The sequence below is a fragment of the Sinohyriopsis cumingii genome, chromosome 5 (genome assembly GCF_028554795.1).
Source record: "Sinohyriopsis cumingii isolate HCF-2022 chromosome 5, ASM2855479v2, whole genome shotgun sequence".
NCBI lineage: Eukaryota > Metazoa > Mollusca > Bivalvia > Unionida > Unionidae > Sinohyriopsis > Sinohyriopsis cumingii.
The window spans coordinates 105,068,246-105,086,080 of NC_142965.1; the positions used below are offsets into that span (position 1 = coordinate 105,068,246).

The following is a 17,835-nucleotide window of genomic DNA, read 5'->3' on the forward strand; positions in this document are numbered from 1 at the left end:
CCACTTCCAATATAAAGAACATTCACCCAGCAGGGATAGAATTATTTTGATTTATAGCGATTAATATCAGAACGACAACTCGTCCAAAACACGTATTGTGAAAGTGGGTCTATTGACTGAACTAGATTTAAGTTGCATATCATTTATTTGCTCATGCAAGTTCAAAGACACTCTTAACCATAATGGTTTTTTCATGCACATAAACTGCTTATTGTTATATTTTTAATCAATATTTTTCCTCAGCTTCGAATTACAGGAAAATCAGATTAATCCCTCTGATGTAATATTTTACTAATATCAATAACTTGCATTAAAATTTATTAATCCTGCATTATAATATTATTTTTTTAAAAGTCATTTTATTTCCCACGAGGGGAATAACTCAGCATAAACCTAACCAATGGGAACATCATTAAACCATTTCTTTCTATTAATAAAATAAAAATATTAGCGTATCCTTATAGTCAAGAAATAACACTATAAGTTGTTGTTGAAATATGCATTAGTTTGGTTGATTTGGTTGTTGTTGAGTTTAATTATAGTGGCGTGGATTTGGTGATTCGCCTCCACAATAACAGAAGAGGTCCATAATATTTTTATTGTGACTTTGTTGCCTTGAGCAGTCATATCATGCCATGTGAACAGATTAATGGTTGAGAATCATGTTTGCAATGACTGGCAAATTACACCTGGAATTTATTACCTGATTTGTCTTACTGAAACACTAACCTGTGATTCTCAGTAATCATCACCCAATGTCGTTTCTCACAATTTAAATAACAAAATTGTCAAATACAGTATTCTTACCTTTTTTTTAAAATCAAGAGCACCAACATTTGAATGTGAACTGGAATCATTTGCATAAACAACAAAGCCTGTTATGTCAACATGCTGTTAAATTTGGTAACATTCTATCAAGAAATTCTTGGGAAGTAGTTTTAATAAGTTCTAGTTTTTAATTTTGAGTCACATTTAATGCAGAATGTCTTCATTTAAGCAATTTTGAAATCTTCAAGCCCAGGTGTTTTCTTTCAATATACTTAAATCCTGTTTTCCAGTTCTTGAGATATCATTGAAATGTTTTTCTATTCTTAATAACTGATGGCAGATTGGCATCAGTTGAAAACTTTGAAGAGCTTCAAGCCAAAATGCTTCATGTGAATTGTAGTCAAATTCTGCTCATTAGTTAATGGGAAGAATTAATTGAATTTTTGTCTAATTTTATTAATGGCTGCCACATTTGATGGTGGATTACCATCATTTGAATCAGTTTGAAATAACTTCGTACCAGGAAACATTCTGTTTGCAATCAAATTTGGTAAGAGTTGAGTGGTTCTTGAAAAGTCATTCAAACATCGAAAGCATTTTCTTATTTCAGCGACAACAACCATATTTGATAGCAGATCTGCATCATTTAAAAAAACATTGCAAGAGCTTCATGCCAGGATGTTTTTGTGGCATTTTCTGTTGTTGCCAGATTCTATTTAGCAGTTCATGTAAAATCACTTACATTCATTTGCCATTTTTAGCAACGGCAACCATATCTGATGGTAGATTGACCAAATTTGGTAAGATTCTATTTAGCAAAAAAGCCGACTGAAACTTTTTCTATCTGTAGTAACTATGACTGTATTTGATTTTCATCATTTGGAAAAATCCAAAATAGCTCTGTGACAGGATGACTGCTGCTAAATAGTGATGTGCTGTTTTTGTGATGATATAAAATATTAATTATGAAAGGATAATGCACAAAACAAATGACCTATCCATTAGCTCACTTGTCCTTATCATAATTTATGGCCACTTGAGGTTTAAAAAGAAAAGTGACACATCTTGTTCAATAACTTTTAATGATATCAAAATTGTACAGCTCAAAAAAAGAAGTAAAAAATTGGTTTCTGTATAAACTGCAGACAGTGTAAATACTTTCATTCACAAATCTGGAAATAACATTTGATGTCATGTATAATAAATGTGATCAGACTCTTTAAGTTATAAATGAATGAGAAAATAAAATAAAAAAGACAACACTGGGTTAAAGTTTTCACATGCTGATAGGAAATACTTAAATACTGGATTGACCAACTAAAGGCTGTAATTACCATATATACTCATTTCGAAGCCAAGTCCAACTGTAAACATCACAGTCTCTGATCTGCTATTGCTTAATGCACCAGCAGATCAGGGTCTAGTTGGCTGTACTCATTACTCCAAACAAACTGCACAGACCAAGATCTGCATGCACATCATGTGACATCAGAGATGTTCTGTAAAGTCTGACGTGACTTGTACAGTAAATGACCATATCTACATACTGGTGAATTCTAGAGTTCTGAACATTCATATTATAGGGATATGTGAACGTTAGCATTTCACAAGTCTATAACAGTCTTTGAAGAGATCTGACCAACAACAAAAATAAGTGTCAATTCACAATTTCTGTACAAAAATCCTTTACTTTTATCTACAGTTAATGAAGACAATTCAACTTTTTAGGCAAGCAATAAAGTACTGAATAAACAGCACAAATATATTGGGATATCTACAATTTTATCAGTGTTATTCTTTCTCTTCATTTATCCATAAGCTGTCAATAATTTTACATAATAAAGACAGCTTGAAAATAGCTAAGTAGCTGATGAAGTACCATATTATACTTGCTTACAAGTCCAGTCCAAATGCAAATTACACAGACCTATATCTGTCATCACACTGGCAGACATGGTTCTATGAAGTTTATTAGGAGTAATCAGTAAATGAACAACATAAACCCAGACCTGCTGGTGCATCAAGTAACAACATATCAGGATTTATGTTGACTGCAGTTGAACTTGAATTAAAATTGAGTACATATGGTAATCTTTGAAATATTTTCAATGTAATCTGGACAATAAAAGCACTCAGTTCTTTGATCATCCATCTGTACAACCACAACCTTGACTACAACATTTTAAAATGATGAAAAATGTGTACGTGTTTTGAGCCTGAATGCTTCACAATGTAACAGAACAATTTATGTATGATAAATCTGGTCATTTTTTTGGGCACAAACTTGACAATACATGTTCTTTGAATTGACACATAAAACTGCTTTTAAATCAAATAAGGACATTTTGGATTGAAATAACAAATACAATTAATTAATTAATAATATAACAATAATTAATTAATATAGACATCAATAATGCTCACAAGCTTGAAAAGCATGTTCAAAAGATACAATTTGTAGTAGCATGTTTTTTTTTTGTGGGGGGGAGGGGATTTTTTGAATTCAGTTGGTCAATGATTTGATCCAAACTTTTAGAGTATGTCTGACATACAGGTATGAATTAGATTTGATCCAAACTTTTAGAGTATATCTGACATGCAGGTATGAATTAATCCTCATTATTTAACAGTTAATTGTTCTGAAAATTACAGATAATTTCAATAGCTGAGTTTCATGATAAAATTTAAAATGCATTTGACTGTTTTTACAATGGATGTAAAAGAATATTAAAATGGTCGCTTTATAGGGTTCATGCTGCTCAGTAAAAATAGGCAACACAAGCTTGCAATACAAGTAGTATATATGGTTTCAGATATGACATCTTAAAACATGGTGTGTCAAATTGAAAAAAAAATTAATTACAACTTGAATAAGGTCAACATTTTAAAAACAAGAAAGACTGACAGAAATGCAAAGATAAGTGTTGAGACATATTAATGAACACATGAAAATATTTTACTTGTTACTCCTGTTACTTCCATTATCATAAATATCCAGACTTATATACACATACATTTTTTGCACATATATACACTGCAGTGTGTAACATCAAAAAGAATTAAGCAAATACATTTTTTGTCAAAATAGTCATAGGATCTTCTGTCAATGGTTCTGAAATAATTAATATTGTTCAAAGTAAAACTCAAAACCACTGGAGGCCCAGTGTGGCCAAGTGGCCCAGGGCACTCACATTTACCAATCTCATCCATCTCACCTTTTGTCAGCATGAGTTTGGGTCTGGTGTTCAGCCAATGTGGGTATGTGCAAAAACTTGCCCGTAGCTTCCCAAGGGCCAATGGTTCATACTGGGGTGTTACCCCAATTTTTCCTCCACAAGTTACACTGGCCGCCATGTACAGCCTATCATGTGCTGAAATATGGCATTAAACTCACAACAAGAACACCACCATGAAATATATACATACAATGGTTCCAATGGTGCAGTGTCTTGCCAACAAACTATCATTTAAACTTTGAAAATACTTTTTTAATAAATACACACAACTTTATCACAGAATCTTTTTGCTGCTGCTGCTCCTGACCCTTAAAAAGTTATATTTAAAACTTGCTTATATTAACTGCAGACCCCACAGTAAGGTATTATATCCAACTGCATCAAATGCATGTGCAGCAATAGGTGTTTTTAATATTCAGAATGTATTCTTTTACTTATATGAAATAATAAGAAAGATAAAAATTAAATTAAATTTCAATATCAAAAAATTAATATCTATAAAAACTGTAGTGTTACTTCTCTTTATTTCAATCTAATAATTCTATGAACAGACGATAGATGTATATTGAGAAAAACTAATTAGGCCCAACTTAAACAAATGAATTTAGTTTTAATCAAACTAAGATCTATGAGTATCAATCACCTGCTTGACTCACAACAATTACATTTTTCACTGAATATTCAATCATATTAAAGGGTTCAAATAAAGTTAAAATGCATCAAATATTCTTGAAAAGATGTTCAAATTCTGACAGAAAGTTTCATGTGTATTGAAATGTAAGGACTTCCTCAAATCCTTGTCTTTGAAGAATAAACAAGAACCCATCTGTACATATCTAGATGGCTATTCCTGATAAATATTAATAAAAGTCACAACAGAATACAAAATGTGAATTTGTGGTGCATATTGAGAAAATTAATGATACTGCAGGTGAACTGAACAATCATGGACTTCACTGTGTTTGGAATAATCAGATCAGATTCTGAAATCTTGACAAACAACAAATTTCTGTATCCAGTTTAATAGATATTAGTTGTCTTCCTTGCCTCATTATTATTATTATTATTAATATTATTATTATTATTATTATTATTTGTAGTAGTAGTGGTATTACTACTATTACTACTGCACAAGCATTCTTCAGTGGAACATAGTCTAATCTTCTAACAATGCTTTGAGACAGGGTTCATAACTTTCACAAAATTTGAACAAAAACATCTTCATGTTGATATTACTGATCCCATCACTACTGATGGTCTCAGTGACCTACTTAGCATCTTAATGTTGATGATGCTGATCCCATTGCCACTGATGAAATATAGTGATACATAAAAAAGGCAAGACCCCAACACCCTAAAAAAAAAGACTAAAAAGCATATATGATATATACAAAATAAAATAATCAAGGCACTTATTCAAACATATGTAAGCCTTATCTCAATGTACATCAACTACAAGCTGTCAAAAATAACAAGCAAAGAAACCAGCACTGTATTTGATAATCCATGTATAAAATAGTCAACAGATGTGGTGTTTGAGACATTCTTCCGCAAGATGTGAATAAGTATACTTTTTGTGCTAGTGTTGCAAACAATATACTTCAAAGTTTCATACAGCTGAAATTTTCTTAACATTCTTTTAGTTTTTTAAATACGGTACACAAAAGTATATTGTGTGTAAATTTGTTGTCAGCACTATGATATTCCCATGTACTTTGCTTATGAAATGGATTTTGTGAGAAGTATTTTAATGTTAAACGCATTGGGCACAGCTACTAAATCTTAAGTAAAATATTGCTATAATAAATTACAATGATTTAAGCATAAAAGTGAATAAAATGAGGCATGTCTAACAACAATGATATTCTTTATACATAACATATATATATCTCAATTTCTACTCATTTACAAAAATACATGATCAAAAGATCATAAAACAGACAAATGTTTGCAACAAAAAATTGCATATTCCCTAAGTTGAATATTTCTGTAAAACTACACTAATTGTTTTAGGAAAAAAGTGAAAAGTACAATTTTTCAAGAGCATAGATAAATTTTGTATGTATTAAACATACCATATGCAATCATAATAGCAAAACTGAAACTGAAAAGTGCATAAATCATTTTCAAAAGTATTTCACTGCAGTGAAATGTAAACTGCAAAATTGCAAATTGCCAGTTTGACTATACAGGACTAAGGTAAATAACTCTGTAGTTGAAAGTACAAAACAGCACATGGTTATCTTCTATTTTGTTTAAAAAGTCATTAACAAGTCTTAAATTACTGAGGGTATGAAACATACAGATTGTATAGTTTATCCAAGCAGACAAAATATTATATGATGAATGAAAGCTCAGTAATTGCAAGATTAAAGTAAAAATAATTTGAAATAGTTCCGTCATTTATGAGATCACATAATAAAGTAATTGTATCATGAACAGTACATTATATACCCAACACGTTTAACCAGACCTCCATGAAAGCACCAATAGGACATGGGTGACACTGGGCATTACTGACCACTGGGTTCCAATGACCTGGACATTTAGTTAAAGTATACGGTCTTGAACTAATCTTATTGTCCAGAAAAGATAATTATCTTATTACATTTACCATGACCATGACCTCTGACATTTGCGGCCCAGAATCTATAGGTTTCTTTATTACATTATGTGCAAGCCATCAACAAAGGTTGGTCAAGAAATTTACAATTTCAATATTATGTCAATAACATCATGTGAAGTGGTTAATCTCTTATGACCCATTACTGTATGTACAACACCCCATGTAGATACATACTAATGGAACAGATGGACAGACAAGACTACACTAAAAAAATCACCCATAATCATGGTGAAGACATAAAAAATAACATTCTTTGGTGGTGTACACATACTTATGCTAAGCTACCACTATTTGGAGGATGGCTAATGCCACATGAACTGATGGAATGGGAGCCAAAACAACTAGAGTTAAACTTTCCTTAACTGGCCCCAATCTAGCACAAGTTCCTCTACAGAATATCCAGATATGTTAGTCTCTGAAAGACCATTACAAGAGTAATCAAACCGCTGTATGCTGATCACCTCAGTAAAGTGGCCAAATATTGTGGAGCCAACATCATCCAGTTTAAGGAAGTTTTACTGTAGTTACAATTTGAATGCCAACCCAGGACTGGTTATGTAATTCAACAGCAAGGAACATATAAATTAGTAAGACAAATGATAACCTCAATTATCACAGAAATAAATCTAACCTCTTTTTGATATTGACATAGCTCTGGGTAATTAACTGCATATATATATATATATATATATACACACACATACATACATACATACACACAATGGTGAAAGAAAGAGGTGCAAGAAAGCCATAGATCACTTATATAGCTGATACATGCCAAGCACAAAACAGTTGACCAAAAAATCTGGGTCACTGGGATACCATCTGTATAAATTTCTTCCAATGCTGTTATTGCAATGTTGCAAGAGCAATTGTTTCAAGGTTTTGTTTTATATCTTCATCCATATCTGATGACACGTCAGCGTAACTTGCTTAGTACTGAATGGTTTCTGTACCATGATGCTTTCTGTCAAATTCAGTTAGCATTTCTTGCGATAACATTCTTTAATGTTTTTCTATTTATAGTAATGGCTGCTATATTTTATAACAGACGGTATAAACTGAGGTTATGGTTTTTCTATTTCCAGTAACAGCAGCAATATTGATGGTGGATCTGCATAATTTGTACAACTTAAAAACCCTTTCTTCCAGCATTCCAAGATGCTTTCCATCAAATTTGGTCAAATTCTGTCATTTTTTTGTGAGGGGGGTGGTTAATAGTTCTTTCAAAGATTTTTATGCTTAGCACAGCATTGGCAGCCATAACTTATGTCCAATTGTGTTGATGGTATTAATCAGAAAACCATTCATGTTGTAATGCTATCTGGCAAATTTGGTCAAATTCTGGAAAGTGAATTTTGTTTTTAGCAATGTTTTAAATAGTTATCTATTTTTTTGTAATGGCTGCCATATTTGATGATACATCAGCATCATTTGCAGAAAATGTTAAATGGCTTCCATTCCAGTATGCTTAATGCAAATTTAGGTTGAAAAATGCCCAGCACTTCTGAAATGAAGCTGAAATAGCAAAAGTTGATAGATGCATGACACACAATGCACAAAAGACACGGGGTCATGTCCTAAGCTCACTTGGCTTTATAAACAGTTGAGCTAAAATGTGAAATTTTACTTGGAAGGACAGGATGAAAAATTCATAATGCAAAATAAAATATATAATAAATGCAAAACTTATTTACAATGAACACAACTGAAAACATACTTTACATTTCAAATATAGCTAATGCTAGAAAGCATAAAGTATTTTTCAGCACAATATTTGAAAGTAATCTGAAACACTTTCAAATATGTAATTAATCGATAACAACTTCTTGTTTCAAGAGCTTGGCCTCGTTTAAAACTAAGTTATCTTCCAATTACCACCCATGCATGTTATTTCAAGCATCCTTTGTATAGTGAAAGTACCAAAGTCTAATAAACTAGTACATTTGCAGTTATGTGTATAGCTTACATTTAGAGCCAATATACAGGTAAAACCCGTTATAATGCAATGCTCAGGGTCAAAAGAATAACATCGCAATATAAGTGGGATCATGTTAACAAATTTTCGAAAAACTTCCCCATAGAAAATGTGTATTCAAATTTCAATGTCATCAGTTTTAACTTACCTCTTAATCATATATTGTTTGTTTTGGAAAATTTTGCAAGTTAAGGCAACATTAAACATAGCTCTGGGATTAAAAATCTGCTAAGGATACAAATCATTGGCTTTTCCAAGTGCATGTAGTTAGGATGTTAAAAAGAGAGGTCAAGTTAAATTAAAGAATGGGAACCATGCTGCAATCATATTATAAGAGAAATTGCATTATAATGAATAGCGTTATAATAGGTTTTACCCATATTTACTAAACTACTGACATTAAATTTCATTTTATAAAGACATCATCCTCAAAAATACCTAAAAGTTAAACTTGTTCATGTGATATTTGCTTCAAATCACTTATATTTTATCAGGAATTTTAATTGCCATATGTAAACAATACAATTATAAATTAACAAAGTTAAAATATATTTTACTTTTTATAAAAATGACACTATTAATTAATACATTGATGCTGCATTAATGGTGCTGTATTAACATTATTTCTGAAATATTTTAATCAAATATTTTTAATATTTTGTATAAATAAACCATGGTGATGTGCATGTCTTATTATACAATACTTTGGCATGATGCATAGAAAATAAAATGTGTCTGTGCTTGGGCATCACAATGCTTAATTTTAATTATACATGTGTGACTGATTTTGATCTAAACTTACCCTTTAAAAAATACCTTCTTTTCCCCTCCCATTCCTTTATTTGATAAACATGCCCAAACCCCTCCCATGGCTTTATTTCAGAAACAGCCCAACTCCCTCACCTACTTTTGTTTTCAAGAACAGCCCAACCCCTTCCCAGACCATTATTTCAGAAACAGCCCAACCTCCTCACATACCCTTATTTCATGAAAGGCCCATCTCCCTCCCATACCTTTACCTTAGGAACAACCAAATCTGGAGCCAGTACTGAACGAGAACAACTGCTCTGAGGAATAGAGTGTATAGGGTGTACTTGGCATTATGCTGGTGAAGAATCCTGCATATCATGGTACAAGTTTTAGGTATATAATACAGTGTAAAGTTCTAGCTGAGTACTGCAAGGTATGTGAAAGGTATATGACCTAAAAAAATTAACATATCAGTAACTTAACTTTGTTGCTAACCTATCTCTGAAACAAAATAACTGTCTCATGATATTGATTACATGGCTAATGGCTGTGGAAAAATAAAACATGCTTCAATACTTATCAGAAACCAAGCCAAGCTGAACAAACAAGTGGAATGTACAAGTGAATTATTACTGTGAAGGGCATCCCTTAAACAAAAGGGTTTATGAAAAATGATGTAAATTCAAACTTCAACAAAGAAAAACTGAGCTAAATGCAAATGTGAGCATAGTAAAACAGGTCACAGTAACCCAATTTCACAAAAGGCTGTATTATCCATCATATATATTCCTGTATATGACACAACTCAATACCAACTTAATGTGCAGCACTCCACATGACACATCTAAATACAAACTTAATGTGTAGTACTCCATATAACACACCTTAATACCAACTTAATGTTCAATAATCTTCATGAAACATTTTGCAGCATTAATACAAATTTAATGTTAAGTACTCTACATAAGACATCTTAATAATAACTTAATGTGTAGTCCTCTTTCCTGACACATCTTAATATCAACTTAATGCATAGTACTCCATATTACACATCTAAATACCAACTTAATGTGTAGTACTCCATTTGACAATTTCTAAATACCAACTTAGTGTAGTACTCCACATGACATATCTAAATATTAACAAGCAACAGAGTCTGAGAAAATGACCTAAATTCACAACCCTAACATCAGCATTGATCTTCTGACAGATAGATGAATGGAGAAATATCAATCTGTATGCTGACTTGATTTGCAATCCAGCCAGGAATGCTGTAAATATATCATAACTGCACATGGTTGATTATCTCCATTAAATTTCAATATTTCAACAAACTTGTATACTGCTTGACATTATTATTTTAATTGGTCCAGTCTATAAGATTCAGATTCATGACTATAATGGTCCATTTATTTAAGCAACATATTTGGATCTTAGTTTTTTATTTTCTGCATTTTCTGGTAAAGCATTTCCAGATTATCTCTTGATGCCGTATCCGAAGGATTCAGCAATAGGGCTTTCTTGTACATTGTCTCTGCTGCTTTCAGTTTGTTCCACCGATGATACAGCACTCCTGGAAGCAAACGAACATTTAAATTAAGAATGAAATCTTACAATTTACTGTTTACTTGAACAAAGGAAATCCACAATACCTTGACGTTTTAACTTTGTCATGGAATATCATTGAATCTTAAATATTCCCTGAAGAACTAATTGTAAACATTAATGAAGAGGATGGAAAGAGAAGCTGATCAAGGCACTGTCTTAGATTACTGTAATCACAATTTAGCACTAAATAAATAGATTGAGGAGCATACAAAAAGATTGATAAGCTTACAAACAGACTGATAAGCATACAAATATATTGATAAGCATACAAATAGATTGATGAGCATATAAATAGATTGATGAGCATACAAATAGATTGGTAGATAAGCATACAATCAGATTGATGAGCATACAGATAGATTGATGAGCATACAAATAGATTGATGAGCAAACAACTAGAATGATAAGCATACAATTAGATTGATGAGCATACAAATAGATTGATGAGCATACAAACAGACTGATGAGCATACAAATAGATTGATGAGCATACAAATAGATTGTTTGATAAGCATACAAATAGATTGATGAACAAACTAAATTCAACACTGATCATCAAATGATGTCTTGATTCATGCCTCAATTAACAGGTATCATAATCATATACAGCTAACCCCCAACTTACGCAAAAGTTGCATTCCCAAAAGTGGTCACGTAACTCAAAATTTCTACTTCACTGTCTTTAAGTTTCATTGAAAATTACATAATTCAATTAACTTGAATACCTTTGAGTTTAGCTGTTTATGAATCATAATTCTTTTTAGATGAATAATTTGATTCCTTTAGTCTTCACTTAAAAAAATAAAATCTGAAATAAAATTCATTTGAAATCATATTAACATGAAATTCAGGTAAGTTGAAAACATGTAACTCAATGTATAATCCTTGAATGCTACATATGCAATTATGATAGACTACTGTAAGCATGTGCGTGAGTGACCTGGATTTTTAATGTAGCTTTAAAAAAGATTCAGTCATATCTGCAGAGTGGCAGTTTGTAGTGATGTCTTACACTGGGGCATCATGCCCCAGACATGTAGCATGATGTCCCACCCATTATCCTGACACCAAGCCAACCAGACCTAACACTGAGCTCTGAATGCTGAGCACCTATCGAGGCAGCTGTTAGTACCATTTTTATAAGTCTTTGGTATGACTCGGCTGGGGTTAGAATCCATGACCTCCTGCATCCAAGGCTGATGCTCTAATCACAAAGCCACCAGAGTGGTCTAGCTACTGGAAGTGAAACAAAATGTTTTTAGTCAGATATGTTTCTTCAAGAATATTTAGCCAATCATAATACCTTAAGAGAACTACTACTACCTTGCAAACCCAACCCTCACAGATACTACTTTTGCCTAAAGGGAACTTTAAGTTGTCTGCTAACCTATGTGGAGGTTGGATAGAGTGATCTCCCTTAGGTATAAGAATTGGTGGCAAAATCTAAGAACCTCCCAGTTACTACTGGAGCAGAAGGTATCCTTTCTATGGATGTAACTGTGGGGAGGCCATGAGTGTGTATGTGTATAATGATTGGATAAGTATTCTCGAAGAAAAAAATATTTCACTAAGAAAAATTGGTTTCTTCTTATATACCTAAGAAAAATAGGTAACAGATGGAGGGAGGTACATCCCATTACCCCTGAAATACCATCTTCCTTCCCCTAAGGTTTAAGACAGCTTCTAGGTTACCCGACTTGAGGGGACTCCACTTCTCATGGTACGGCTTCATATAGGAGCCCTGTCCCGTTAATCCAGTGAAAGTCGTGAAGCCTCATCTTAAAATTAAGACAATTGATCTGGAGGAGTGACCTGTTCAGGTGTGGATAAAGGACCTACCCAACTGAATTGGGACCTTTGGGATGACAAATCCCAGAGATAAAAGCTAAAAAAATGTGGACTTTGACTTCCTTCCCACAGCCTGAATGATGTCGGTTAGCAAACAGTTCCAGATAATTGCTAGGCTGGTGGCAAATGCTCTAACCTCCTGAGCCAAAATGCATAAAAAGTTCACCTGAGCTGGGACTATTTCTCTATATGCTGAGTGAATAACCCACTTAATCCAGGACAAGATAATCTGTGTTGATATATCCTCTTGTCCTGTCTTGAGAGGAAGATCTCCCTCAACTCATCAGCTCTGTTTGATTAAAGTACCACATCAAAGCTTGAACTAGGTCTTTTATGTGGTTTCAGCTGATGTGTCCAGATGTGACAAAGGTTCAAGACGAAAGTCTGGTTACCAGTGAAAGGAAGACAGTTCTTGGCAATGAAAGAGGATGCCATCATGAGTATGACTTGCCTGTCTTGTCGGAACTGTATGTAATTTGGGTCTGCTGATAGAGCATGTCCAGATTTGATGGCAATGGTAAGCAGGAACTCCATTCACAGTGATTTGTAATTGTGCCTGCAATCATAAGCCTCAAAAGGAAGCAGGCCTTGTATGAAAGGTGCACTAGAGAAGCCCTTGCAGTCACAAGGCCCAAGGGGAAGCAGGCCTTGTATGAAAGGTGCACCACCTTAGAAAGTCCTACACCATGATGCAAAAGTCTGGAGATTTGGTTCCTCCTTGTTATTTGAGATAAGTCATTACTATGGAGTTGTCAAACAGAATGAGGATACCCTTGCCATTTAAACATTCTTGTTTTCACAATGGTCATCATCTCCAACAGACTGATATCTGGAGACCATGCCCTGCTGGCTTCCAAAAAGAATGTTTTTAGGTGGTCTCCCCAGCCTACCATACATGCCTTGGTATAGAAGGTAATCTCGGACAGTTGTACTTGCAGTGTTATATCTGCCGTGAGCCAAGTTTGGATGCCCCAGTTCCACAAATGGGGAAAGGCTGGTCCAGTGGGCAAACTTTTGAGACAGATGAATCATTTGCAATGGGCACACAGAAAGGCAACCTAGGCCAAAGAAATTTAAACAATATCCATTATGAGGTAATTACCTGAAGGGAACATGACTCACTGACCACCATTTTTTTGGTACAAGTAAAATTACTGAAGTTGGTGCCTGGACACTATGAATGCCATGGAATAAAAACTCACCAATATGTACCCTTTCATAATGGAATTACACAAACATAAGCACTAGCGACTTGCACGTAAAAAATAATTATAGCCTGAACTGAATATGAAGTCGCTTAGGTTCCCTGTGCAAGTACCTAAATATGAGACGACATAAAGTGTTAGCAACTTGCAATGGCAGAACAATGTTGGTATAGGAAGAGAAAAAGTTGGAAATATAAGTGGAGTATACTTTCCTTTGAAGTGAAAAACTCCTCCAACTTGTAAAGGTATATCTTCCAGGTAGATTCTAGCTTTTGAGAGGCCTCTCAAGATGAGCACATGCTCACTGGCACAAGCAGAAGTAGTAACTGACAGGTTCTTAGACTTGCTGACAATTCTAATACCTAAGGAGAAATCACTCCGCCCGACCTCCACATAGGTCAGCCGACAACTTTTAGCTCCCTTTAGCTAAAAGTAATATCTGGGAGGGCTGGATTTGTGAGGTACTAGAAGTTCTCCTAAGGTATTAAGATTGAGTAATGTATTTAAAGAAGAAATGAATCAAAAGAAAAGTCATACTGTGTGGAGGTGAATTTTCTACTTTCTTTACAAAAAAACAAAAAAATCTATGTTTTCTTTTTCATAATCACTGAAAGTTATGACAACTACAAGTAGAGTGTATCAAAAATGCTTTCACATAGGGTTTGGCAAGAAATCTGCAATATAACATTTTGTTTTGTAAATTTCCTCTTATAAATAAGTAAGAAGAAAACACATCTGGTCCAATCTTAAACAAAACAACCAAGAGACTAACAATAAAATACCCTTTATGACGTAATCTGTAATGAAATGAACTGCATTTTCAGTAGTTTTAAATTATGATTGCAAGACTCACCTAGATTTCCATAATATTTAGGCTCATTGTTTTGCAGTTGGATGGCCTTGAGGAAGAACTGCTCACTCTCTTGGTATCTTTCCATCTTTCCATATATATTGGCCATGTTGAAGTAAATCTGTGGCTCATTGGGCAGATATTTCAGTGCTTCTTTTGTGGTTGCTTCAGCCTCTTTGTACTGACCTGTTTAACCAATCAATCAATCATTCATTGACAGCTGTTTACTGGATAAGAATAAATGTCATTTTTGTGTTTTCACAAATTCATACAATGGAAAGATGTTGACAAGTTATTCACGTTAAAGATGAGACACAAAGAAAAATCTTGGTAACACTTTTTCAAATCTATTTAAATTGTGGTCAAAAAAAGTATTTAAAAAATGTAATATTCAAGGAGACATAAAAAAGAACTTTTTCAAACTCTATTTCAATTTTGCTCACACCAATAAACAAAATGTTAATACAGACAAAGACTTACAAAAAGAACTTTTTCAAATCTTTGAAATTTTGGTCACAAAAAAGCAAAAAGTTTTATGTAATGAAGACTTACAAAACCTCGCTGCATTTCTCCTCATTAAAAACAAACTTGCAAAGTCTAATCACAAACTAATTAAACCAGTAGAGAAAGGTGACAATGTTGACTTTATTAACGACCTTTACCAATCATGCCAGTTTTCTTGAAATATTTGCAAAATTATAATGCATCAAGATTCCAAAAAAGAGCAAATGTTGAATTCTTAATATGCAAAGGCAACAACATGAAACTGCTACAAATATGGCTACTATCTTCAGCTACCAAATAACTAGTGTTGATGTGGTAAATCAGGGTAGGAAAAATCCAAATCTAGAATTCTGCTAGTTGCTCAGAATGAAATGTTTATCATCAACTTTATCAAAAAGATGTATTTGTTTTCCTTATGTATAAATTTCTGGGCAAATAACATAAAATTATACCTGCCCAGCAAAAATCTTGTCTTGTCCTGGGCTGCTGGTCAGCAAATTTTTTCATCCCAGCGCATACTAAATGCTTGGTAAATTGATAAAGGGCAATAACTTGATAAAGTGTAGACAAAATCCATCCACACATTCAAATTCTCACCAAGATACAAAGTAAATCTAACATAAATAAACCTAGAATATTGCTTGAAACAATTAGTTAAAAATGAAGGAAAAAAAGAATGACAAATATATCTGGTCTTTTGAGAAAAAAATGGATGACCGTGATCACCTAATTTGGCTGAAATTACAATAATTCTCCATTGTCTAAATCTCATTTGAGATTGACTAATACTTTAAGAAAACCCATATATATGTATAAGCTCAGCTTCTCCACATTTTAAAGCAGTTTTGTGGAAAGTATCTCAATTTTCACATTAATCAATACCTAGGTTATCCAGTAAGACGATGGCATTACTCCAGGAGTTGATATGCGTTGGTTTTAACTTGGTAGCATTCATCCAGGCCTGTAGTGCTTCTGCATGTAACTTCTGTTCCAGATACTGCCAAAACAAAGTGTAAAAAATATGTAACCTAAAACTTGATTGCTCATTATATACAAACATTAAAAATCAATTAAAAAAGTTGTAAAATTTTACAGTATTCATAAGAAAGCCATTGAAATTATTTATTATTTTTATTAATTTCCCAGAAAAAGGCACACATATTAGATTCCTAATTGGCACAAGACAAAACATGACTACCTGTTTCATTCCATAAACAGCTAAGAAAGCAGAAAGATATGTTATGCCTTGGTGCTTTAAGTTGTTCAGATGGATGTACAATGCATGATCAAAAGTAACGTGGAAAGGATTAAAGATGTTAACTGATTATGGCTGGATTGTCAAGTGGCATAAAAATGGGTCAGTTTGACTTTGGCTTTCAATATCTGTCGATATGTTAAGGCATGCCAATGCCAAAACACCAAATCCAAGCAATGTAAATATCAAACAAAACTCGACAATGGTTGGAAAGGTGCGTTTCAGTGGATACAATAATGTCTGAAGGGATATGAATACACATTCTGGTCTTATTGTAATGCTGATTTGAAAGTCTGTTATGGTGGCAAGAATGACATTATGCATCATACAAAAACCTCATCTCATAAAAGTATATTAACCACAACAACAAATATGCTGACACTAAAATCTGCATCCAGTGTGGATCAAGTAACACATGCCAAGACACTAACTGCCAGCTTAATAGTTGACCATAATCTTCTGCTAGCAGATCAATTTTAGATCTAGTCAAAATAATGTTCCCTGACTCATAAATTGCACAAAAGTTCTCATATGCAAACGTACAAAAATTACTCACATGTGTCTATTGTATTGTTCATAAGAAATCATAATCAGAAGATTTAGTAATTTATTTTATAAACTCAATGTTATGAATGACCATCATCTGAATGCAACCAGCAAACACAACTTTTAAGCAAAACATGTGCTCAATAATAAGAATAACCATGCAGCAAAAATTGATATAAACAACACTGACCTTGATTAAATCCTTTGTAAACATCAATTTGAACCAGACTAAAGTAGATGTCACTGTCAATGTAATCTGTAATGACTGGGATGAATGGGGTCTTTGTCTTGGTCTAAATTACTAGCAAGTGGTAATCATTTTCTGGATTGTCATTATTAAAGGCAGGTGATGGTGATGACAATGATTACAACAAAGGTGTCTGCAAATTCAGCTTAAAGTCACAAAGGGTTTGATGACATAATGTATGCATTTGTGAATAATTTTGCTAACATTAAAGCAACATTAGGGTACCAATCTTAATCAGTTCTGGCATTCAGTCAGCAATCTGAATCTAACCACAGACAAGAAACAATTTAAACTTATTGGTGGCCTCAGCAGAGTTGTAGTGACATAGCCACATTCTAATGCAGACACTAAAAAGGCAATTTTCCATTATGAGGAAAATTTAGGCTGATTCTAGAGGAAATATAGATCCAGTAA

The 17,835-nt window shown here is 33.3% G+C and overlaps 1 protein-coding gene across 3 annotated transcripts in view; it reads right to left on the bottom strand.

Annotated features, from left to right (window-relative positions):
• Positions 1 to 1,833: 1,833 nt before the first annotated feature.
• LOC149799926 (protein O-mannosyl-transferase TMTC4-like) overlaps positions 1,834 to 17,835 on the bottom strand; it is a 117,184-nt gene continuing 101,182 nt past the window's right edge. For all 3 annotated transcript variants that reach the window (XM_089959382.1, XM_089959381.1, XM_089959383.1), the window contains exons 15-17: positions 16,256 to 16,370; positions 14,873 to 15,055; positions 1,834 to 10,931 (exon numbers count right to left, since the gene is read on the bottom strand). In XM_089959382.1, coding sequence (XP_089815508.1) covers positions 10,792 to 10,931; positions 14,873 to 15,055; positions 16,256 to 16,370 — 438 coding nt within the window. In that variant the 3' untranslated portion in view covers positions 1,834 to 10,791. The remainder of the gene's footprint in view (positions 10,932 to 14,872; positions 15,056 to 16,255; positions 16,371 to 17,835) is intronic.